General features: G+C 37.4%; 1 protein-coding gene across 6 annotated transcripts in view; it reads left to right on the top strand.

Annotated features, from left to right (window-relative positions):
- Nucleotides 1–23,189, top strand: part of DNAAF9 (dynein axonemal assembly factor 9) — a 134,598-nt gene that overhangs the window by 74,504 nt on the left and 36,905 nt on the right. For all 6 annotated transcript variants that reach the window (XR_012158784.1, XM_073342971.2, XM_073342970.2 and 3 more), the window contains 10 exons: nt 437–507; nt 1,290–1,340; nt 4,379–4,466; nt 8,136–8,239; nt 13,744–13,890; nt 17,726–17,811; nt 18,110–18,208; nt 18,497–18,614; nt 19,092–19,180; nt 22,639–22,797. Coding sequence is in view for 5 of the 6 variants with exons in the window: in XM_073342971.2 (XP_073199072.1) it covers nt 437–507; nt 1,290–1,340; nt 4,379–4,466; nt 8,136–8,239; nt 13,744–13,890; nt 17,726–17,811; nt 18,110–18,208; nt 18,497–18,614; nt 19,092–19,180; nt 22,639–22,797 (1,012 nt within the window). In the remaining variant the exon portion in view is untranslated. The remainder of the gene's footprint in view (nt 1–436; nt 508–1,289; nt 1,341–4,378; nt 4,467–8,135; nt 8,240–13,743; nt 13,891–17,725; nt 17,812–18,109; nt 18,209–18,496; nt 18,615–19,091; nt 19,181–22,638; nt 22,798–23,189) is intronic.

The following is a 23,189-nucleotide window of genomic DNA, read 5'->3' as shown; positions in this document are numbered from 1 at the left end:
TTTTTCCCAAAGCTGGGCTCCATTTTTCCTTGCTTTCCCAGCTCCACAAGAGGAGAAAGGGGGGAAAAGGTAAAACATGTTCAGCTCAGGCAGTAGTGGGAGTCAGAGAGAGAAAATAAACAGCTGAAGGGTTGAGGGACATTGGCAAAAAGGGAAAGGCAAATAAGAATCCTGGAGGGGATGAGGACTGTTAATGTGCTCTGCAGGATTTCTGATGGATGGGTGATAGTACTGAAAAGGCTGAGAACCTTGTCATGTAAGGAACACCGATCGATCCTTCAGAGAATCAGTAGTTTATAAGTAAACTAATAGCAACTTGAAATCCTCATAGCTGGTAGTGGAGACTAATAGGAAAATAAGGTGGTTTGATAAGGTATGTAAATAGTTCAGAAGGAATAATACTTCTGTTTTATTTTTGACATTTGCTTTCCGACAGATGGCAGTATTAATACAGAAACCAGCTACATCATTCTTACTGCAGCTATCCCAAGATATGTTTCTTGGCTGGTTAGTATAGTGCAACTTAAGTATTTCATACCCTGTAAGTTTTGTAAATGCATTCCACTAGAAGAAAAAATAGGTAAATATAAACATATAAAGTATGTGTGAATACTCTAACTCCATTTATTGGTAAGTAACATTCCTTTTAAAGAATCTGAAAATGGCTTATGCTGAAGGTATTTAGTCATTCCATCAATCTTAAATGTACATGTAAGTAACTGCTGTACGGTTTATCCAAGCTGACAGGTCTGATTTTTGAGAAGTGAATTAATTGTTGGGCATTTTATAGCACTTGGATAGCTAATGTGACTTGTTGTCAGTGTAGAACTGCTCCTACAAAATTGGAGGTCTGAGGCCAGATCCTCAGTTTGCGTCGTTCCTGTGAAGTCAGTGGAGCCATGCTGATTTACATCAGCTGAGGATCTGATCCCTGGGAGAGAGTCTGCTAAAAATTATCTGAGGAAGGATTCTCCTTTCTCCAGCCCTTTTATGCCACTTTGGCCTTTAGAGGCTGCTTTAACTGGAGCAGTCCCTTGGATGTCAAAGTTATGCCGTGTTTTGGCCCCCACAGCAGCGCAGAATTGGAAAGGTGCAAAGGTTGCTTAAAGCACAGAATCTGGACCCCCACCTTTGAATATCATTAGTCACCTAGTGCTGTTACTAAAGCTGTATAAAGGGCATTTGTTTCCCATGACTGAGCAGCATTTTAATTATTAAAGCAAGTTTAAAATCAGATCGATCATTCACTGTGAATATAAATGGAAAATGCGATTTGGTTTTGCCTGCAGGTTGAAGATAATGAAGTGAAACTGTCTGAAAAGGCACAGCAAATAGTGAAGGTATGTAATGATATACTGCTTAAACTAACTGCTAATTCAAGGTAAACTTATTTAGTCAAAACATAAAGGTGATGCTTTCAAGATCTGATCAAAAATAACTAGGGCTATCAAGCGATTAAAAAATGAATCGCGATTATTCGCACTGTTAAACAATAATCTAATACCATTTATTTAAATATTTTTGGATATTTTCTACATTTTCAAATATATTGATTTCAGTTACAACACAGAATACAAAGTGTACAATGCTCACTTTATATTTATTATTACAAGTGTTTGCACTGTAAAAAGAGAAAAGAAATAGTATTTTTCAGTTCACCTAATGCAAGTACAGTAATGCAATCTCTTTGTCATGAAAGTTGAATATGCAAATATAGAATTATGTATAAAAATACTGCATTCAAAAATAAAACCATCTAAAATTTTAGAGCTTGCAAGTCCACTCAGTCCTACTTCTTGTTCAGCCAATCACTTAGACAAACAAGTTTGTTTACATTTGCAGGAGATAATGCTGCCTGCTTCTTGTTTACAGTGTCACCTGATAGTGAGAACAGGCATTCTCGTGGCACTGTTGTAGCTGGCGTTGTAAGATGTTTACATGCCAGATGTGCATGCTTCAACCACCATTCCAGGGGACGTGTTTCCATGCTGATGACGGGTTCTGCTCGAAAACCATCCAAAGCAGTGCAGACAGACACATGTTCATTTTCATTATCTGAGTCAGATGCCACCAGCAGAAGGTTGATTTTCTTTTTTGGTGGTTCGGGTTCTATAGTTTCTGCATCGGAGTGTTGCTCTTTTAAGACTTCTGAAAACATGCTCCACACCTCGTCCCTCTCAGATTTTGGAAGGCACTTCAGATTCTTAAACCTTGGGTTGAGTGCTCTAGCTATCTTTAGAAATCTCACATTGGTACCTTTTTTGCGTTTTGTCAAATCTGCAGTGAAATTGTTCTTAAAACGAACAACAGCACGTGCTGGGTCATCATCCGAGATGCCCTAACGTGAAATATATGGCAGAATGTGGGTAAAACAGAGCAGGAGACCTACAATTCTCCCTCAAGGAGTTCAGTCACAAATTTAATTAACGCACTATTTTTTTAACGAGCGTCATCTACATGGAAGCATGTCCTCTGGAATGGTGGCCGAAGCATGAAGAGGCTTATGAATGTTTAGCATATCTGGCACGTAAATACCTTGCAATGCTGGCTACAGAAGTGCCATGTAAAGGCCTGTTCTCACTTTCTGCTGACATTGTAAATAAGAAGAGGACAGCTTTATCTCCGGTAAATGTAAACAAACTTGTTTGTCTGAGCGATTGGCTGAACAAGAAGTAGGATTGAGTGGACTTGTAGCTTCTGAAGTTTTACATTGTTTTGTTTTTGAGTGCAGTTATGTAACCAAAAAAAAAATCTACAGTTGTAAGTTGCACTTTCAGGACAAAGATTGCATGACAGTATTTGTATGAGGTGAATTGAAATACTATTTTTTCTGTTTTATCATTTTTACAGTGCAAATATTTGTAATCAAAATATACACTTTGATTTCAGTTACAACACAGAATACAAGATATATATGAAAATGTAGAGAAACATCCAACCTATTTAATAAATTTCAATTGGTAGTCTCTTGTTTAACAGTGCAATTAAAGCTGTGAATAATTGCGTTTAATTTTTTTGAGTTAATCACGTGAGTTAACTGCAATTAATCAACAGCCCTTCAAACAACATGTCCTCGTATAATGGACTGTGCATAATGTATTATTTGGTTTGTCTTTTTGTATATAAGGAAGTTTGTTCTTTTTCTCCCGTTTTTTTCCCCCCGCCTTCAAACTACATTGTACAAAAATAACAGATTACGTCAGTGAATATGACAGAAACTCAGTTTTAGGTTTCTTTACTGCAAACACGCAGCTAAAAACTAACACCAAAAAGAGTTCTATTAATCAGACTTCTTTGGAATTTTGGTTTTAAATAATGTTACCCCTTGAGTTCAGTTATCAAAAATATGTATTGAAAAGACCAATACTAATATACATATTTTTTTTAATTTATAACAGGCTATATGCCTAAAATAAATAAATATAGAGTGTGTATATGCATATAAAGTATGAACAAAATTGTATAGCATCTGGAAATATCTCAAAAATCTTGAGTTTTTCATCTGTGGTTTAATTTGCAGTTGCCTAACCTTTCAATATAAGTATATTCTTGTGATTTATGTTCCTATTAAACTGTATAACATGCTTTTGGTTCAGTCGACTGATAATATAAAAACGAAAAGCCTATGCTCTGTGAATGTGAAAAATAATTTAATAGGTTTTATTTTACAAAACTGTGTGTGGGGGAAGCATTTTTTAAAATGATATTCCAGACCTTTGTTGTGCCATTAAAAGCCACCTTATCTTCGGAAATGCAGAGATTAGGTGCAATACTTACAAAGTTAATGAGAAAGGGTCTAATGCACTGATCTAGCTTCTCTCAATTTAAACCTTTACCATTTACTTGTTTTTGCTATATCTGTTTTTTCTGTAATTTAGTCCTTTAATTGTCTGACAGGAACTCTAAAACTATTTATCAATTAGGCTTTTATATTTTTATTAAAAGTACTTATTTTTATTCAGAAATGTATTTACAGAACAGAATTTGGTTTTATATAGCATTTTTTGTAATCCAGGTACTTAAACAACAAATAATAATATAGTGACTATGTAGGCAAATGGAGCAGCTATTATGCACTCAGCAGTAGCTGTCTCATAAATTTGAATGCCAGCAGCTGTTTAATGAAAGAAAAAGTATTGTCCACAAAACTAGAGATCTTCTATATCTGAGTACTATCTTCTAACTTGCATTTGTAGAGTCACCATAGAAGGGCAAAAGGGACTTCTCTTTTTGAGGGATGGTATATTTTAATGCAAACCCATCCTTTTACTGCGTAATGTAAATCTAATGTTTAAAACTTGGTCAGGTTCAGAATGAATAGTCTCCATCACCTATATAGTCTATAATGTTACAGTAAAACATTTTGCTTCCTTTTTAGGAAGATGAATCCTTCCTAGGCACTTTCCTCACAGGAGGTGATGGAGCATATATTTATTCTAGCAGTTCACAGGCCATGCCTGAGGAAGGTGAGTTTTTTGTTGTCTTTTGTAAGTGTTAAAGAACAGTTCAACATTCTAAGTAGTTACACAGTTCTAGAAGATGTTAATCATGTAGTGAACTAGGCTCTTCTTTGGGTTGACAGGCTACACATGAGGCAGATTATATATACATGGTATACTTATGCTTGGCACGAAACAAATTCAGAATAGTGCTATTTTTACTGAGAGGATTTTTCCTTTTTTTCCCTGGCATTATATTGATATTCTCTGCTTCATTTGTTTCTTTTCATATTTTAAGTCTGGGGGCTCACAAACCAGTATGTTCATAAGCAGAAAACTATAATTTATATATTAAGATATTTAGGGTAAATTCACTTTGTCCTTCTGTCCAGAGAGGAGAAATTTTATTACGAATTTTATTTTATTATTGCCAAAATACGAGATAAAGATACTGGAGAATTTACATCTTCTCCAGTGCTTGGCAGAAGTTGAAAACTTGGGGAAAAAAAAAAAAAAAAAAAGTCCTGCGGCAGTCTAGGAATATCTGTTCAGCATCTTATTTAGTAGTAGATACAGAGATAGGGTGAAAATAGCATGATGTGCCTTGTACTTAATAATTTTCAGATTGCAAGATTGAGTTTAGAGTGACTACGTCTGACTACAAGGTGGAGAAATGTATTAAGCCACGCATAGCAATGTTGTGCAAAATGAGGTTTGGGTCTCTTTATAGCATGGTAGGAGAATAATAGTGGTTTTGGGTTTGTTCTTTTTAAACTGTTCAGCAATGTCTGCCAAATGGCATGTTCTTCTATTTTGTGAGATCTGTTAGATTAAATCTTTTTTGATAATTTTTGAGGTGGGGACCTACAAGGAGATGGCACTGGGGATTATTATACTGCACGTTCTCTGTAGACTTGATTTAATTTCTTGCTTATGTAGCAAGGGAACATGAACTTGGCCTCCTCATCCCCAGCCATTCACACTGCCAGATGACTGCACAGTTCAGCATGACTGGCCCTTTGTGCCTAAGTAAGAGAACCAGGATTAGAACATTTCAGAGTTGAATTGCATTAGCTGGCAGAGCTGTGTGGAAAACTTCTGTAGTACCTGGATACCGTGTGGTTGGCTCAGTTCAGTGCGATGAGTCTCTTGTTTTAATGAAGATTAAATTCACTCAAACTTAAATCTAAAATATTTTTTCAGAATTCTTTCCATGTATAAATGGTTTCTATTCCTATTTGTTGGTAAAAGTTTCCTCCTGTTTCAGGATTATATTTGTGGTGATTAGGAATTCTTTTATTTTGAACCAATACATTAACAGGATCTTGCCAATTTAAAGTGCATTCTTTGCCATATTAAGAGTTGGATAAAAGTGAAAGTAGGATGATATCAAACTGGTCTTGTGTGAGGTAATTAGGTGACTTGGAAGTTATCCTGACCCCAGGCATTTGGATATAGGCTAAATCTAGTCTCTTTCTGGTCTTACTTTTTTGTTCCAGAAGCTCTAATCTTAGATTCATAGATTCCAGGACCAGAAGGAACCATTGTGATCATCTAGTCTGACTTCCTGCATAATGGAGGCTATAGAATTTCCCCTCAAAATAATTCACTCCCCTACTTACTACCTCCTTTTGACTTGTCCGCTGTTTTGACACCTGTCTTCTGTGACAAGCCACATGTCTTGCTTTCTTTTCTCAACCACCCAAGAAAAAGGCATGTTAACTCTGCAATGTGCTTGGTTTTAGCCTTGGGAGTAATGAAGCTGTTCCCAAACACCCACAGTCTGACATCTGTGTAATTGTGTACAACCTGCCACTTTATTGAACAGTAAATGCCATTGTCTCAAGACATGGATTACTAATACACAGTCAAAGGCTAGATTGTGTGCCTCTATTTTCATTGTGCTCTTCATTCTGGCCTTAAACTTGTATTTTTTTAGTCTCCCTATTGTGTTCATCAACAGTGTTCCATTTTATTGAACTTTCAGTATGGTAGTCACAGGCTTAAGAGGAATGCTAGAGAGCATTTATACATAGAAAATATAAATACAAACTTCAAAACCAGTATTCTCTCCCATTAATTGTAATCTTTGAAGTTGAACTGTCAATTGTGTTCACAAAAACAATGACTGATCTGTCACTTCAACTACCTACCTGTACTATGAAAGTCCTACTTTGAAACCTGCTAATTTGTTTTGTATTGGTGTTTTCTTTTTGGAATAGAATGCTAAAGATTTTGTATCCATAAACTTCCGTTTTGTTCTCTTTCAAGAGAGAAGGTATTAAGACATCTATTGTTTCATTATACCATAATTTGGTAGACTGTGTGTGATGTATATCCTATTTAATCCTCTCTTTCAGTTCTCTCCCTTACTTTTGTCTCAATTTAGTCTCTCCCTTCCATAGAGAAATAGATAATTCTTCCTACTCCTCTTGAACATTCTTTTACTTCTCTTCCTTTTCTTCCTCCTCCTATGTGCTTTTCTTCTGGAGTGCTGCCCTGCCCCCGGATGGAATGGCTATTAATAGTGGCTCTGGTCCCATTGGTAGTTCCTGGTCTCTTTTGGCTTCTGCTATAGCTAGCAGAAGCAGTTTTGTTTATGTCAGCTTGTGGTTCCTTTCCTTCTCTTATTTAATAGCTGAGCTCCTTCCTTAGAACAGCATTTGTTTAACTGTTGTGAAAACTAGGCTGTCTCCTCCTTCTTTCCAGCTGCTTCCACAGGCCATCCAGGTTTTCTTAAGAGCCTTGATGCCTGTAAAATCAGCTGGAAACTAGGAGGGGGAGACAGTACTGTGTGACCTACTGACTGTTACTGGATCACGAGCAAGTTTGAAAATTGCTGACCAAAATGATAGATTTTTATTCTGCATATGAAGATAAGTGTGTCTGCCAATAAAGTAAAGGAACTGGATTTTATAATCTTTGATAGTCTCCACATATGCAGATAATATCTACCAACAGCAAAAGTGATGTTTGGGATTGGTGAAAGAAAAATAGAACTTGTTCCCTGCCGTTTATTATGCTGAAATAGTAATTATATAAAGTGACACTGGCCAGATTAGCATGTCCAAAGTCGGCCCTATTTTGACATTAATAGGTTAAAATTTTTCCTTGAGGTATCAGATGTTGGCTCTTTTATAGAAAATAACATGTTAATACATTTTATATATATTTAAATTTTTACATATAGATATAAATTGTGTGTATAATAAAAAAAGTATATAAAAATTCTTATGAAATGTGAAACACAGAAACCATGCCCATGTCCATTATTTATCTCTCCTAATCTGCATTCACTGTTTTTCTCAGTTTTGCAGTTAATCATTAATGGGTTTTTTTTTGTTTGTTTAAAGCCCTGCAAAAAATTATTATTATTTATTATAATTTAAAGAGATTCCTGAGGTTAGAACTTACACAAATAATGGGGCAGTTCCTTAAAGTGTTTCCTTCCCTGATAGCATCTGGAGAAATCTGGTAAAAATTACTGTTTGGGACAGATGTACAGATGCTATCTGGATTGCTTTCCTGTGGAATAGGTTACTTCTGCTTTTGTTGCATAAGATAATATATTGGACTGAAACACCAGTTACATCACGTCGTACAACTTGAATAGACTTTCTTGAAAAAAGTGTCAATAGATATTGCTAAGTAGTGGCGTGTTGCATACATGAATAATCTTTCCATTTTCAATTTTAGGTAAATTATACTTCTTTTCAGATGGTATTCTGTTTTCCCATCCCCATCATGGGAGCATTACTGTTTCAAAAAATCATATGGATTCCATTCAGTTCTATGATGGGGTAAGTGCTTCCGTGGGTTGCAGTTATTGTCGGAGATTGTCTTTAATTTATTTTTTTACAGGGGTATTTATGAAGTAACTAGCAAAAACATGTTTGAATCTTTATGGTAGTGTTTGTAAGACGTGCAGAATATTGTTGATATTCAGTAGAATGCCAATTAGATACTTCTTAGACTCCAGGATTCAAATTCCTATTCTTTATACTACTTTTTCTGTACTTTCATGGTGGCTGAACTGTAAGTAGGATGAGATTTTAGGATGGGAACTTCATCATGGATATCTTTGTAGTTTGGGCTGCTACCTTTATTTTATGCAGTGGAAAGGGGTTTTGTTTTTTTATTAGCTTAATTTAAAAAAAAATAGTGTGAAATGATTAAAAGTAAATAACTGTAAATGAAAACAAAATGTATTTTACTCGTTTATACATCTAGCAAACTTATTTTAACCAGATTTTTCATTGTTGTGTTTCAAGTCATAGCTCCAGTCACATGGTTTGTTTGTAGATGAAGTGCTGCAGCTATACCAGACGTTTTAAACCTTCAGTCAGATGTTGCTAGCAGTGTACCACTTATCATTTGAAAGGTCACGAGGCGTGTCTTTATCTACTGTTGGAGAGTATTGTGTAACTGACACTGTGAAAGGGATGACTGGCTCACCTTTCCCAGGGAGAGAAAAGTGAGGAAGAAAAGCATGCTGCATATGTGCTCTACATTATTATATGTATTCCAGTTAATTACAGTAAACCACATGAACCATTTGTGATGGCTTCCCAAGAGGTCCAACCCACCCAATGTGCTGAGATACCACTGAGTCTACCTGTTTTGCCAGCATGGGCTCCCTTTAACCTGTCTTGCTGAGCCAGGCTCTTAAAAACCTCCTCCAACACACACACACACACAGGCAGGGCCACACCCAGCTGCAGATCAGCTCTGGGAAGACTCAGCTTAAGGGACTTGCTCCAGCACTCAGCTGTCCACCTCCTTTGGAGTGCAGACCCAAAGATATATTATGAAATTCGCCCCCTCCCTCAATGTGGAGAGAGGTGTGCACACTTCTTGTGCCCCCAGTTAGAAATTACAGAAACTGAGTTTAATAATCAACAAAACAAATCATTAACTATAAAAAGGAGATTTTAAGTGGAAAAAGGGGTAACAAACAGAACAAAGCAGATTGCTAAGTAGATGAAATCAAACGCAAACTAAGCTAGTTTCACTAAAGAAATTGGTTATAAATAGCATTTCTCACCCTAGATATTGTTGCAGGCAGTCTGCAAAGTTTCTGTGGTTCAGAGTTCCAGCTATATTCCTTTTCAGAGTGGACCCCTATCTCAGTCTGGACTCCCCTCCTGCCTTCCCTTTTGTAGTCTTTCTTCCAGGCCATGGAGAGGAGGATTGGTGTTTGCCTTCATGTTCCACCCTTAAATAGAATTTACATAAGGCAGGAATCCTTTGTTTCCCTAACTTGACTCCCCCCTTCTCTTACAGTGGAAAGTTACAAGAAATCCCAGGTAATGTTTTAGTATGAGGTGACAAGACCACCTGATCCTGTAGTATCACAGCGTTCATGAGTCAATGGCAGTATGGAGTGTCCACAGGAAGGCCAAGCTTTTCACAGCACATTGTCCTCGCTGATGGGCCATCCACCCTGTCTGGCTTTTCTGTTGTTGTACCTGAAGTGTTAGCAGTGCGCATCACCAAAAGTAGCATAGTTGAAATACAGATACATAGTCAATGTTCCTAACTTCAGATACAGAAATGATACACGCATACAAATTTTATAATCACATTCAGTAAATCATAACCTTTCCAATGACTCACATGAGCCATTTTGCATAAAGTATATCAGTTGTCATATTCATATCATAAGCATATTTTCTTAAAGAATATGGAATGACACGTCACACCATTATTTTAGCAGACATTGGCTTTTGCCACTTTCTGACCAAATCGTTAGTCCATTACACGATGATGATTTGCCATGTTAAACATATGCTGATTCTGATGTCTTGCTGTGATGTGACTTCTGGGAATTAAGCATTGGGTTAGTGTGGGCAGCTCCATTTAAAGGTAGACAGATCTGTTTTAACTACATTCATTTCTTATTTTCAAAGTTTATTACTGAGAGTAGGAATATGAGATTACTTGGGATCAGCACAAAGTTTCGTATGTGCTCTAAAAAGAAAAGCACCAGTTTATCTTCAGTCTCAAGTACTTAAGTTACTGTACAGAGACTTCCAGAGAGCATTGTGTAGATATGATTTCATAAAGTTTTAAAAAAAGTAAAATACAAGAAAGGCGTGTGCTTAAAGTTGAAAAGCACAACAGTAAAGAGACCCTTACCTTAGCTGCCTTTTCTTTAATACCATATTGACCAACTCTTTGTAGTTGTATAAGCTATTTTAACACTGACCTTCCTTCTATTGTTTGATTCAAGACACTCACTTTCATAAAACTCTGGCTATTTATGGGGTCTGGCTATCATTTTTGAACTGTTGCCAGGTTTGTGTGCAAAGCAAAACCTTGAAGGAGAATTTTATTGTTTAACTGACTTGGCATGAAGCAAGGGTATAGAGCTAAAAATATTAAAACATGACAGGAGGATAAGGGGATTGTTAGTGCACTGTTTTTGGAAGGTAGAGCGTAACAATAATATAGATGCAGAGGAAAGGATAATCATTTGCACTTCCAAGTGAGAAAGTATTACAAGCAAGAGTAAGTAGGACCGCAAAGTAAAATGCACATCTTATAAAATTCTAAAATCTAGATTTTCTATTTTTTTTTGGTTTCATCTTTTAATTACAACTAATCCTAGTAACATTGTCAACCGAACAAATATAGGTTTGGAAGTTGATTTGGGACTCCCACTCTTAGGGCTGCTGAGTTAACATGCCACTTAATTTCCAGTGAGTTAGCATGGGCTGAGCTTTGTCCTTTTAAAATCTTGATGCTTTTCTCTGAAGAAAGCCATGTGTTCTCCATTCTAGTTAGAGAAAGATTATTACTATGACTTAACTAAAAGTACAGGAAAATCGTAGTAAACGATAAACTACACAAAAACGCATGGTAGAAAGGGGTACCATAAAAGACACATGACAGCACCTTTTAGTGTTTGACCTGTGACCCTCATAACCTAAACTTTAGGTCTGCACAAGAAAATTTTCTCAAACTTCTCTAGCATTTCTAAAAAGTGAACAAAAGCAATAAATTCTGTCAATGCAGAAACATCTAGTTGCAGTACAAGTTTTAGATACTGTTCAATCACTTGGCATTGTACTTTAAATGTAACTTCTTCAGTTTAAGCTTTGATAGTTCAAATGCCGCTAATCTTTAACGGTGCTGTGTCCAGAATTTTTATGTCTAGCTTGATTTAATCAGCATAAATAATGCCTGGGTAGGACTAACTTCTCACCAATTCTGAGACTTCATAGTTTTTGTAGTTCTTGAAGGCACAGTGTACGATATATTTTAAGGCTTTTTGTGACTATTGACCTTTTGAATTGCACTTTGCTGGCTAGTAAGATTTATCGTCTTCCTCTAGAAAAGAAATCATCTTGGTGTACTGCCCTATAATATGCTTTGAAAGATTCTGTAAAGCTTGATTCTGTTTATTGCATTGTTAAGCAAATATAGTTACATAAAAGACAAATGGCTTGGGAAATTTACTGTGTTCTACAAATGTAAAGCTAAAGATGAAGTAGCTGTTACCTTTTCTGGTTAAAATAATTTGCCTCTTGATGTGGGATACCAAACTGTTGCTGCTGACATGAGGCTTCTGTATGGTCCCATTTCGACGTTTGGATTGTTCCACGTTCACTGATGCTGTGGAGCTGCCATTGTGGGAGAGGTGCAGTGCCCCAGAAGCGATGGGTACCACAACCCAGTTCAGATCGTGGCATGACACACACTCATTTCTCGGTCAAGCTCCCTGGGTTTTGAAGTCCAGGTCTAAACGTTCCTTACGATAGAGAGGTAGTTAGTAGAGGTGGGGAGAATGAAGTAGTTTCTGAGCCTTGCTACTCTATAGTATACAAGGTGATTGCATCTTTAAGGAAAAAGGAAAAAAGGGAATGTGGTCGTTTTTGGCATCCATGATGGATTTTGTAAAAATCCTCCTTGACTTTTTCTCTCCCTTCTGAGTGATCAGTAGCCCGGGTAGGAATTCTGCTTGTAGATGGCTATGCTGAAAGACTTCCCCAGATTGAGGCGTTCATATTTAAGCATTGACCAGCCTAAAATTTGATTCCTTCTCAATTTTCATTAGTAGGATAGTGCAAAATAAAACTGGGATTTTTTTGTCTACTAGCTGTCCGAGGCAAGGTCTACAAGAATACTAGACTTCCATCTCCTAGGCAGAACACCACCAGTCCTCCCAGGAGCAGTGTTTGTGATCCGGAATACGTGCACACAAAACTTCATTATGCTGTACCTGTGGTATTTTATTGTATTTAGCAAGGAGGCTAGAAGTCAAACTTTTTGAAAAAGAACACCACCAATGTCCTGCGTGAATTTTAAGTGATAGAACCTTACTTTCTACTTTTGTAAAGTAGAGATAAAATTCTCTTCATTACAGGATACTGAGGCTTCATTAATGTTTGTAAAAGCATTGTGAGATTTGTTGGATGCAAATACAACATAATTTTATTAAATCAAAATGATATTTAAATTGACAGGAATCCCACTTTAATGAGTTCTAGGGAACAGGAATCTCATTAGTTTCAATTTTCTTTTGGCTTACAAGAATATAATTTTGGCAGTAGGAATACTAGACTTATTTATTTGAATTTAAACTCTGTAGGGGGCTTTATGAGATAGACATGACACTTGCAATATACTTACATGCTGCATCTCTACTGGCAAACCTCATAGCCATACTTCACTACTGGCACAGTTCCTCTCATGGTAGTAATTGTGAAATCTGTGATGTAAGGTAAGCTTGCCTGACTTACCGCTATGCTATCCATTTTAACCTTCAGTGTTACAGATTTTACCATTTATACTACCAAAAGAGGTCTGCCAGCAGAGAACTCTGGGGAACTACTAGTGTAGAGGAAAATAGCATATGGATGGTTGTGGGTTGCCTAAACCTCAAAGCCACAGTTGAATGCTTCAAGAAGGAAATTTATGTCTTAGAGGGTGCAGAAATTTTTGAAAGGCAACTCTGTTTTTAAAAAAAAAAAAAAAAAAAAAAAGTCCAGCTGACCCATCTTGAAGGCCCCTTTCAAACTTATGTTAACTCTTTAATACCACAGGAGAAAGAATTTGTCTTATGACTGGCTATCTGAAAACCATATCACTTATTATGGTGGCTCCTTCTGCTACATTTCTGTACTGGAACTCTTTCGGGATCGCCTTTTCAGGCTTGAAAGGATGCACAGTAAATGTGACTATAAAGTGCTATAGATTGGAGAAATAATACTAATAATTATGCATGTAAATATAACAAAAATGATTTTTTTTGAATTCTCAAAACAGTTTATTGTAAAACTTCCTTTTATTTCCTTTCTAGGATTCTACCAGTGTTGTGGCTGCTCTCTTTATAGACTTCAAAAGTTCCTTGCTTGCTCATCTACCAGTTCAGTTCCATACCCCAAGCAACTTCTTGATGATTGGACTTTTCCCAAAATCAAAGATCTATAAAGCTTTTTATTCACAGGTAAAGTAAATAAATACCACCTTGCTTAAAGTGTAACAAAAATACCCATATAATGTTCTATGTGATGAAAGGACAAAGGAAGATGTTTTAAGAAGCGAGATAAGGAGGTGGTTAGAGCGTGGGAGTGGGACTCATCCTAATATAGGATGAGTCACTGAGATTCACCATGGGATCTTAGGCAAGCCAGTTGACTTTCTTATGCCTCGGTCAGTGCAGCTATTAAGTAAAATCAGCACCTGACTAAAAATAAAATCAGATTCTGGATTTAAGATAAGCTCTCAAATCTCAACTTCTCAAAGTCTTAATATGACAAGTTAGAGGGTAGCAGTTTTCTGAAGGTGAGCATCCATGGTAATCATCTCTTTCTGTTAGTGGTGTGACCAAGAGCAACTCTTCCACTCCTCCCCCTCACCTCAAGCTTCTGGAACTTAATTTGTAGACATTAAGGCCCAAGAGACTCCCTAGGTCATCTAGTCCAGGTCCCAGGGCATGGGCCTTATATCTAGCTGCTAATCACCAGTGCCTTTTCTCCCAACAGTATGAGAGAAATGTGACTCTGTGCTTGATTCCTCAAATCTTGTGTGTGAGAAAATCTTTCTTAACTTTTGTGCATGTTCCTAATGATAACTTTCAGATTATGATTGTCATTAGCATATTACCCCATAATCACTGTTAAAGTTATCATGTGTGTTCCCTTCTAGCCAATGAGTTTGGGTTGTAGAGTATAAAGGCTGTAATAGTCACATTTCAGGTATGGCACTGGTGTATATTTTTTGCTACAGTAATTATACTTAGTTTTCGTAGTATCTAAATCAGTCATGATATCAAATCTATCTACTGAGTTAAAGATAATTTTAATGGCAAAGATATTTTTAACACAGAAGATATTTTTTATGAATATTTGAGATCAGTGCACTGTCTTCTCTGTAGAGGTAATGATAGCTTGCTTTTTAACATAGTGCTCTGTATCTTCCCAATGTCCCCTTCCACTGCCTCCTGTTTCTTAAACTATTGGTTTAATTTGTGATATTCGCAATCCCTGGCAACCCAGAAATCATGAGTCCTCTTGTTTCTCTGGTTCCAGATTAGTAGTTTATCTAATTATTCGCCAAAGCATGTTGGTCAGTTAAACTTATCCTTATAGGAATCATGAAGAAGCAGAGAAGCTCTCCTTATGAAAGAGGAGTCATAAGTCCTGGAAAAAGTTTTGAAGATCTTTTTAAATCTGATCATTAGAAAAGAAAAACTTACGAGTCAAGTCAGGGGAAAATGTTTGTATTTGAATAGCTTGTTCTTACCATTCTGTAATAGCGGCCTTTGGAAGTGTACTGTATCAAGTGATAGGTTTCAGAGTAGCAGCCATGTTAGTCTGTATCCGCAAAAAAAAAGAGGACTTGTGGCACCTTAATTTGTTAGTCTCTAAGGTGCCAATGCTCAAATTTGTTAGTCTCTAAGGTGCCACAAGTCCTCCTTGTATCAAGTGAGTTCTTCTACTGTTATCACTTACATTAAGAGGTCCTGATGCTTGAAATTGGAGTGGTTTGTTGCATATTTCTGATTATACACCTATGGATCACGATCCTAGGAGGTCTTTAAAGAAGGTAAAAGCTTCATTTGTTTAGATTTAGTACTGTCATGTACCCCTTCAATTGATAGTCTCACTCACAAAGTAGATTGTACTGGAAAGTGTGGAGAAGGCTGTGTTTCGTAAGGGACATTTTATAATCATTAACATATTTAGGTTCTGAGTCCAGCAGAACAGTCTGAAGATTTTAAGCAGGCCAGTAATATGTTGTCTTCAATAATAATGTCATAGTTTTTAATTTTATTGTATGCATTAGGATTTCAAAGTAAAACCATCAAGTGCTGAGATGCTAAATTGTTGTTGGAAGATTGTTCTCTTGTCTCATCTTTTTATGTCTCAGCAATTTATACTGAAAAGGGTGACTGTAGGTGTTGCCTTTACTTAGAGGATGGAAAGACCTAAAAATCTTCTGCAACGTCTGCTCCCGATTCCTCTAAATCTGACTTCTGGGCACACAGTGCCATTCAGGGTAGCATGACTTAGATGAATAAGATTTAAGCCATTGTCTCAGAAAGTTAAATCAGCACCTCACTAGAAGTAAAATCAGGTCAACGTTACAAAACACTTGACTTCAAAGGCAGTTGTACATAGATCGAACTAATTTCTTACATTCACCTTGGGATTGAAGAAACTTGTGGGAAGTGTTGAAAACAACTTTAGTCTCATGTTCCCTCTCATGGTCTGCTATGATTTAAAGGTTGAAGTTATTACTTCTGTTTGCACCATTTTGTCCCTTTGAACTGAACCAGTCCAGTGTTTTAGGTACCATATTTTAGTTACCACTGGAAGCAAAGGAAATATGGAGCTTCCTCCTTCTGTTTCAGGAGTTTAATATGATTCTTCTGTCATAACAGTGCATAAGTTTGTAGGCTTTTCATTGTTACAAAACAAGCTTAGAGCTCTGAAACTGTTTAAATATCCCCTTCTGCTCACCGCAGTTCAGTAGTATGCAGGCAATAGGCATTGAGTCCTGTGTCTTTTCTCAGTGCAGAAGCCATTAATGTGAACTCTTCTGGCTTTTCATACCACTGTCCATTTTAGAGTTTCATTGTCCCTTCTAATTTAAGGAAGCAGAAGAACCCTATATTCACAAAGAGGTATCTGATGGAATGGTATGGCTGTCCTATATCTGCTCATCTCTTGCGATGCTATAGACTCTAGAGGACTGTAGGGTTCCCTCCTCTCATACTAGGAACTGAGTTCTTAGAAAAAAGGCTTAGGCACTTTTATTCTTTTCAAAGTTGCAGGGCTTCCACATTCCTGAAGGAAGGGTACACATATCCAATTCCTGTCTTGCTACAAGAAACGGGATTGTAAATATTTAGTGATCATTAGCAATGAAAGTAGATGTATGACATGACGTGTATAATTATATCGTGTTTTAAGTGTGAATGGTCCTGCATTTGGTGAGAGACTATTTCACGTAGAAGTGTGATAGAGCTGTATCATAGACCCATTTCTCAACTTGCTTGAGATATGCATTATTCATTGGCATAGTTTAGCAGCATTGGGGCTGAAAAGGAGCTAGCAGTTGATGGCTGAAGATATCTGTCTTCATTATGCTGGTACATCCGTTGTGAGACTGGCTTAAAATCTTGAAATTAGGGGTTGCAAGTCACATTCAGCCTCATTTCTCTTAGTAATGTGGATCATTGAAGACATAACTCTCAGAACTTCAATTTCAGGTAAACATTTCTGGTTTGTCCATTTCGTATGTCACACAGTTTAGCGTCCACAAGTAATGTCACAGCCCAGTTTGTTTGCCATTTGGTATACAGTTTCCCCTTTCTTTTTGCCTTGTCTCGGTCCCAGTGTGGTTAGTAGTGGGATGCTTATTGGAAATCTCAGCTCTGCATCAGGAAGCTACCTGAAATCTGTATCCATTATTTTCCTGTAAATGCATGAGTACTGTTGACCATTTATTTGGCAGATCCCTGATTTTTTTGCTTCTGTTTTGCTTGCCTTGTGTGGGGTAAACATCTTTCCTTCCAAATATGTATGATTGTGGCTTCTCCTACCACTCAGCTTTCTCAGTCATGGGATGGCTGGAGATGGTTGTTTAGTGAGGGGCTTTTCTGTTTTAAAGAAAAGAAGCATTCTGAGTTGGCATTGTAGATAAGAGACTTAATTTGCTGTATGAAAGAAAAATACTTTTAAAAGACTCTTAGATTGTTGTTACACTAAGATTTCAAATGTGTGAAAAGCAAATGAATCCAGTGTTGTGAGGCTTGTTTTTTTGTTTTATTTCAGGTTTTCTCCTCGTGGCAACAGACAAACTTAGGAGTATCTTTAAAGGTGGTCCAGGCAGATTTCCTATCTGTAGAACACAAGAGATTGTAAGTTGATGTTGCTCATCGTCGTGCATTCACGTATAATTATACATATAGTGTCGTGTTTTCTATTTAACATTCAGCCGAGCTATGTGACCTCTCAAGCACTGTAGAATGTTTTATAGCTGATTCACTTGAAGAGCCAGAATAATGATGAAATATTAGATGTTTTAGAGAGTTATAAGAACAATTTTTACTTTGCACTAATTTTTTACCAGAATTTACTACTTGGATATGTGGATTAAAAATAGATGAAATTGTCAGGGTTTGTTTTGAACTAAACAAATAGTTGTGCTTATTTTAGATACTCCAACATGCAGAAGCTATATAATGCCTTGTCCTATCCCGATGGGGAAAGATGGAGCCAACTAAAAGTGTCCGCTAGCCTCCCAGAACTAGAGAGGTGAGGAGTTGGGTTTTTTGTAATTTCAAAAGATCACATGTTTCCAAGAATTATTGCAAAGATGTCATATTTTAAGACCTATTGTTTCTCTAACCTCTTCTTACTAAATAATTATTATGAGATGTAAATATTAATACAGAGTTGGAATATTTTTCCCTCTCTGGGAGGTCTCTATTAAGGTCTACATCCAGTAACATGTTTTACTGTAGTCAAGTTACAGCTATTCATGTGGAGGGGAAAAATCCACATTGTTTTGATTAGAAGATAATACAACTTTACTTTTAAAAGGTTTCTGCAACACTTTGCAGTCAGCAGTATAAGTCGTGAGCCAGTAATGAGAGCACACCTTCCTATTTTGTTACAACAGTCGGAAAGCATTTCTGTTAGCAAAGCAGAAAATGATAAGGTAAGATAGCGTAAAAACAAAACCCTTAAAACAACTTTTTAAAAAAAGGATAGGAAAAAAGTTGATAAAATACTGTACTTACACCTTCACTTCTGTTGTATGTAAAATGTAAACAAGTCTTTTGCTTTGCAAATCTATTTTGCACTGCATTTATTCAATTAGCCTTGCATTACATGCAGCTCTTTCAAAGGTTGGTTGTCCAATCACATTCGATTAACTTAAAATATAAAAAAGACATGTATGTGACATATCTAAATAACTACATAACCAATGTTATATTTATAGCCATTGTGCTCCCTTCTCTCTGTCTTCCCACTGTTTGTTGCTTTCAGTGGTGGTGTTTTGTATTTAGGATTTAAGTTTCTAGGAGCAGGGAACTTGTTTTATCAGTTTGTGAGGTGTCTAGCATACTTTTGAGCAGTTCAAGAAAAATAATCACAGTAATAATAATAAATATAACTTTTTCTTTTACTTTAGGTGGTTATCACTATTGTAACAGGGCTTCCAGGCTGTCACTCCAGTGATCTGTGCGCTTTCCTGGTCACTTTTAACAAGGAGTATGGAAGGTTAGTGTAGTTTTGGTTCTACTTTCTACAGCAGTCCTCGAAAAAGAAAAAAGCTGGTTGATTTTTCCATTTTTGTGCTGAACAGTTACTGTTATATTCAGGAAGAATGTTAAGTAATTAGGTTGCTAGCCATGGATTTGGGAGATATGGGTTTGATTCCCTGCCGTGCCACAGACTGTGTGACCATGAGCATTTCACTTAGTCTCTGTGTGCCTCGGTTCCCCATCCTGAAAATGGGAATAATAGCACTGTTACCTCACAAGGGTGTTGTGAGGACTTGTGCAGTAAAAATCATGAGGCACTTAGATTCCAAAGTAATGGCCGGCGGGAGGAGGGGGGGGGTGTCTCATAAGTATCTTAGGTAGGTAGATATTATTCTACATTAAGAATGAGAATATCACAGATTTCACAAGAAAGTTAATTCAGATGGCCAGTTGTGACTGCTGTATGTCCATTTGTTTTGGTTCTCTGAGACTGTTCAATTCATCTGTAGGATTAGCAGTATCTCCAAAAGGGCCAGATGAAACATTAAATGTTAGGCTAAAGTGACTGGTCACTTGGTGATTTTCTTTGTCAGCACTTTGAGAGAACAGGTAGAGAGATTTCATTGCTTGTTTCCTCTGGTGGTGAGTCTTAAAGCAAATATAACTCATCTTTTGTGTAAGAGATGAGAATATATTTGAAATCTAGCTAAAATATTGTTTTTAAATGTAGAATCTGCTTTAAAAATAATTGTTTGGTTTTGCTGACTTTTGCCAGACCAGAGAGAATGTGTGTAACTTTTACCAACATATGGAGATAGGAAAGAATCATTTTAGAATTGTATCTTGTTTGTTTGAGTACTCAGCTCTGTACAAGATCAAACAAACAAACCCCTTTTCCTTTTCCCCCAAAAGCTTATAATCTAAACATCTGGAATGTAGTCTCTGTAGTAAGGTGGCTCCAGCAAGTATTAACAAGACCTGGCTGGATGGGAATTTAGTAATTTTAAATTTTCAAGTAGTTCTCTGTCTGAGCCAAATGTAAAAATAAATGGTGGGGTTTTCTCTGTGTCTTGTTTTGGACCTTTTTATTTAAAGTTTGCAAACTGAGATAGTGCAGTGTCTGTAGTCCATGTGAGGGGTGTGCGTGTGTGTTTTGTTTTTATTGTAAACATGTAAGATTCTTTTGAAATGATTACTGCATAAAGCCTTATTTCATTACTTGTTTAAATGATAAAATTGGTGAAAATTTCATTCTAACAATATAACTGAAATTGTATCCTGTCCAAGATAGTTCAGTTGAGGTCCATACAGTGTCTCATGATCAGGAATCCTAGTTTTTCATGTTTTAAAAAAAAAAAAAAAATCTCAAACCATAAAAATTTGTGGTTTTCTGCGATTAAAATGCAACGCTCAACTTTAGTTTCCCTAGCTACAAAATATAGTATAGTAAAATATAGGTATCAGTTGAACACGTTATATTGATATATTTACAATTTTAAGCAAGTTCGGAGCCTACCAGTGTCATCAATCGTTAAAATAAAATTTGAAAATTGCAAATTTTATTTCTCACTTATACCAAATACTTCTATGTCGGTATTGCATATTTTCAGAAGGTTTTTTTTTAAGTACAATAAAAATAAAGCTCCTATTGTCAGCCCCAAGTGGTGGGACTCCTGCTGTCAACTGAAATCTTATTAAAAAATCTGTTTGGCCCAACAAGATTGGGCTTAGGTTTATGTGGCACTCCTTTGTAATAAGGTTGGGCACCACTGGAATAAGTGACACTGGTACTTTAAATAAAATGTAGTTAATACTTAGTATATGTTTTTGTTTTTATTGACAAAATGCAAAAACTAAAGATTCTCTGTAAAAACTCAAATTCATAAAATCATAGAAGATTAGGGTTGGAAGAAACCTCAGGAGGTCATCTAGTTCAATCCCCTGCTCAGAGCAGGACCAACACCAACCAAATCATCCCCGCCAAGGCTTTGTCAAGCCGTGCCTTAAAAACCTCTAAGGAAGGAGATCCACCAGCTCCCTAGGTAACCCATTCCAGTGCTTCACCACCCTCCTAGTGAAATAGTGTTTCCTAATATCCACCCTAAACCTCCCCCACTGCAACTTGAGATCATTGGTCCTTGTTCTGTCATCTGCCACTACTGAGAACAGTCTAGCACCATCCTCTTTGGAACCCCCCCTTCAGGTGGTTGAAGGCTGCTATCAAATCCCGCATCACTCTTCTATTCTGCAGACTAAATAATCCCAGTTCCCTCAGCCTCTCCTCATATGTCATGTGCCCCAGCCCCCTAATCATTTTCATTGCCCTCCGCTGGACTCTCTCCAATTTGTCCACACCCCTTCCTTAGTGGGGGGACCAAAACTGGACACAGTACTCCAGATGCGGCCTCACCAGTGCTGAATAGAAGGGAATAATCACTTCCCTTGATCTGCTGGCAATGCTCCAACTAAGGCAGCCCAATATGCCGTTAGCCTTCTTGGCAACAAGGGCACACTGTTGACTCATATCCAGCTTCTCGTCCACTGTAATCTCCAGGTTCTTTTCTACCAGACTGCCTCTTAGATAGTCTCTAAGGTGCCACAAGTACTCCTTTTCTTTTTGCCTCTTAGACAGTCAGACCCCAGCATGTAGCAGTGCATGGGAGTCTTCCTTCCTAAGTGCAGGACTCTGCAATTGTCCTTGTTGAACCTCATCCGATTTCTTTTGGCCCAGTCCTCCAACTTGTCTAGATCACTCTGGACCCTATCCCTACCCTCCAACGTATCTACCTCTCCCCCCAGTTTAGTGTCATCTGCAAACTTGCTGAGGGTGCAATTAATCCCATCATCCAGATCATTGATAAAGATGTTGAACAAAACTGGCCCCAGGACAGACTGTCCGTTTTTCTGTGGCAAACGGATTTCCAGGATCCTTGCTCGTGATCACTCAACTTTATTACTAACACACATATCAAAATTACTCTGGCACATTGTTTTGAAGATGCTATTTGACCTTGTTTCATATCAAAAAAGCCATTGACAGCAATTTAGAAACAGTAGGCTGATGCTGAAAAGACATAAGCCTAAGTGAAAAGAAAAGGAGGACTCGTGGCACCTTAGAGACTAACCAATTTATTTGAGCATAAGCATTCGTGAGCTACAGCTCACTTCATCGGATGCATTCCGATGAAGTGAGCTGTAGCTCACGAAAGCTTATGCTCAAATAAATTGGTTAGTCTCTAAGGTGCCACGAGTCCTCCTTTTCTTTTTGCGGATACAGACTAACACGGCTGCTACTCTGAAGCCTAAGTGAGTTTCTCCTTTGTTTCGGTATGGGACCAGAAATAGGGAATTACTTTGTACTGGTCACAAATTTATTTTTGATGGCCATGGGGTCAAAAGGAAAAGAACAGAAATAAAATGGTATAAAGAGAAAACAGAATTGAGCTGATATCTCACTCAGTTTGATTTTTTCAGGTGGGTTGTTTATCGGCAGACTATGGATAGCCCTGAATGTTTCAGTGCTGCCCACTTTCAGCGTTACCTTTCAAGTGTTCTTGAGTCCCAGCAGAACCGCAGCACGCGTCAGGCCAGTTACGCTAGAAGGAAAATGAGGCTGTTGGTGGTCTTGCAAGGGTAAGTAGTTCGTCAAATACAAGAAGATTGATCATCAAGAGAGTACGCTGCTCTCAGTTCTGCTCTTCATATCTCCTAGGTTAAGCTATTTTGTAACTTGTAATTCCTGCCTTCCTTCATTGGAAGAAGGTATTTGTAAAATGGTGTGTCTTGGTTCATGTTCTGACAACAGTCAGGCTTGGCTTTGGCATTACACGCTCCAGTAACCTGTTCAAGTGTCTGGAACCCTCAACAGAGAATACTTCACCTCTGGCTCTCTCAGATTTCATCCCGAGTGCTGCTGATAGTATGTTTCTAGTGCAGCACAGCCTTTTAGTGGGTCATGATAGCGAGACACTCATCCTCCAGAAACTGATGAGAACGCACGACATTGGTATCCCACCCCTCCCTTT

Source organism: Lepidochelys kempii, chromosome 4 (assembly GCF_965140285.1).
Source record: "Lepidochelys kempii isolate rLepKem1 chromosome 4, rLepKem1.hap1, whole genome shotgun sequence".
NCBI lineage: Eukaryota > Metazoa > Chordata > Testudines > Cheloniidae > Lepidochelys > Lepidochelys kempii.
This window is presented reverse-complemented; position numbering and strand designations above follow the sequence as displayed.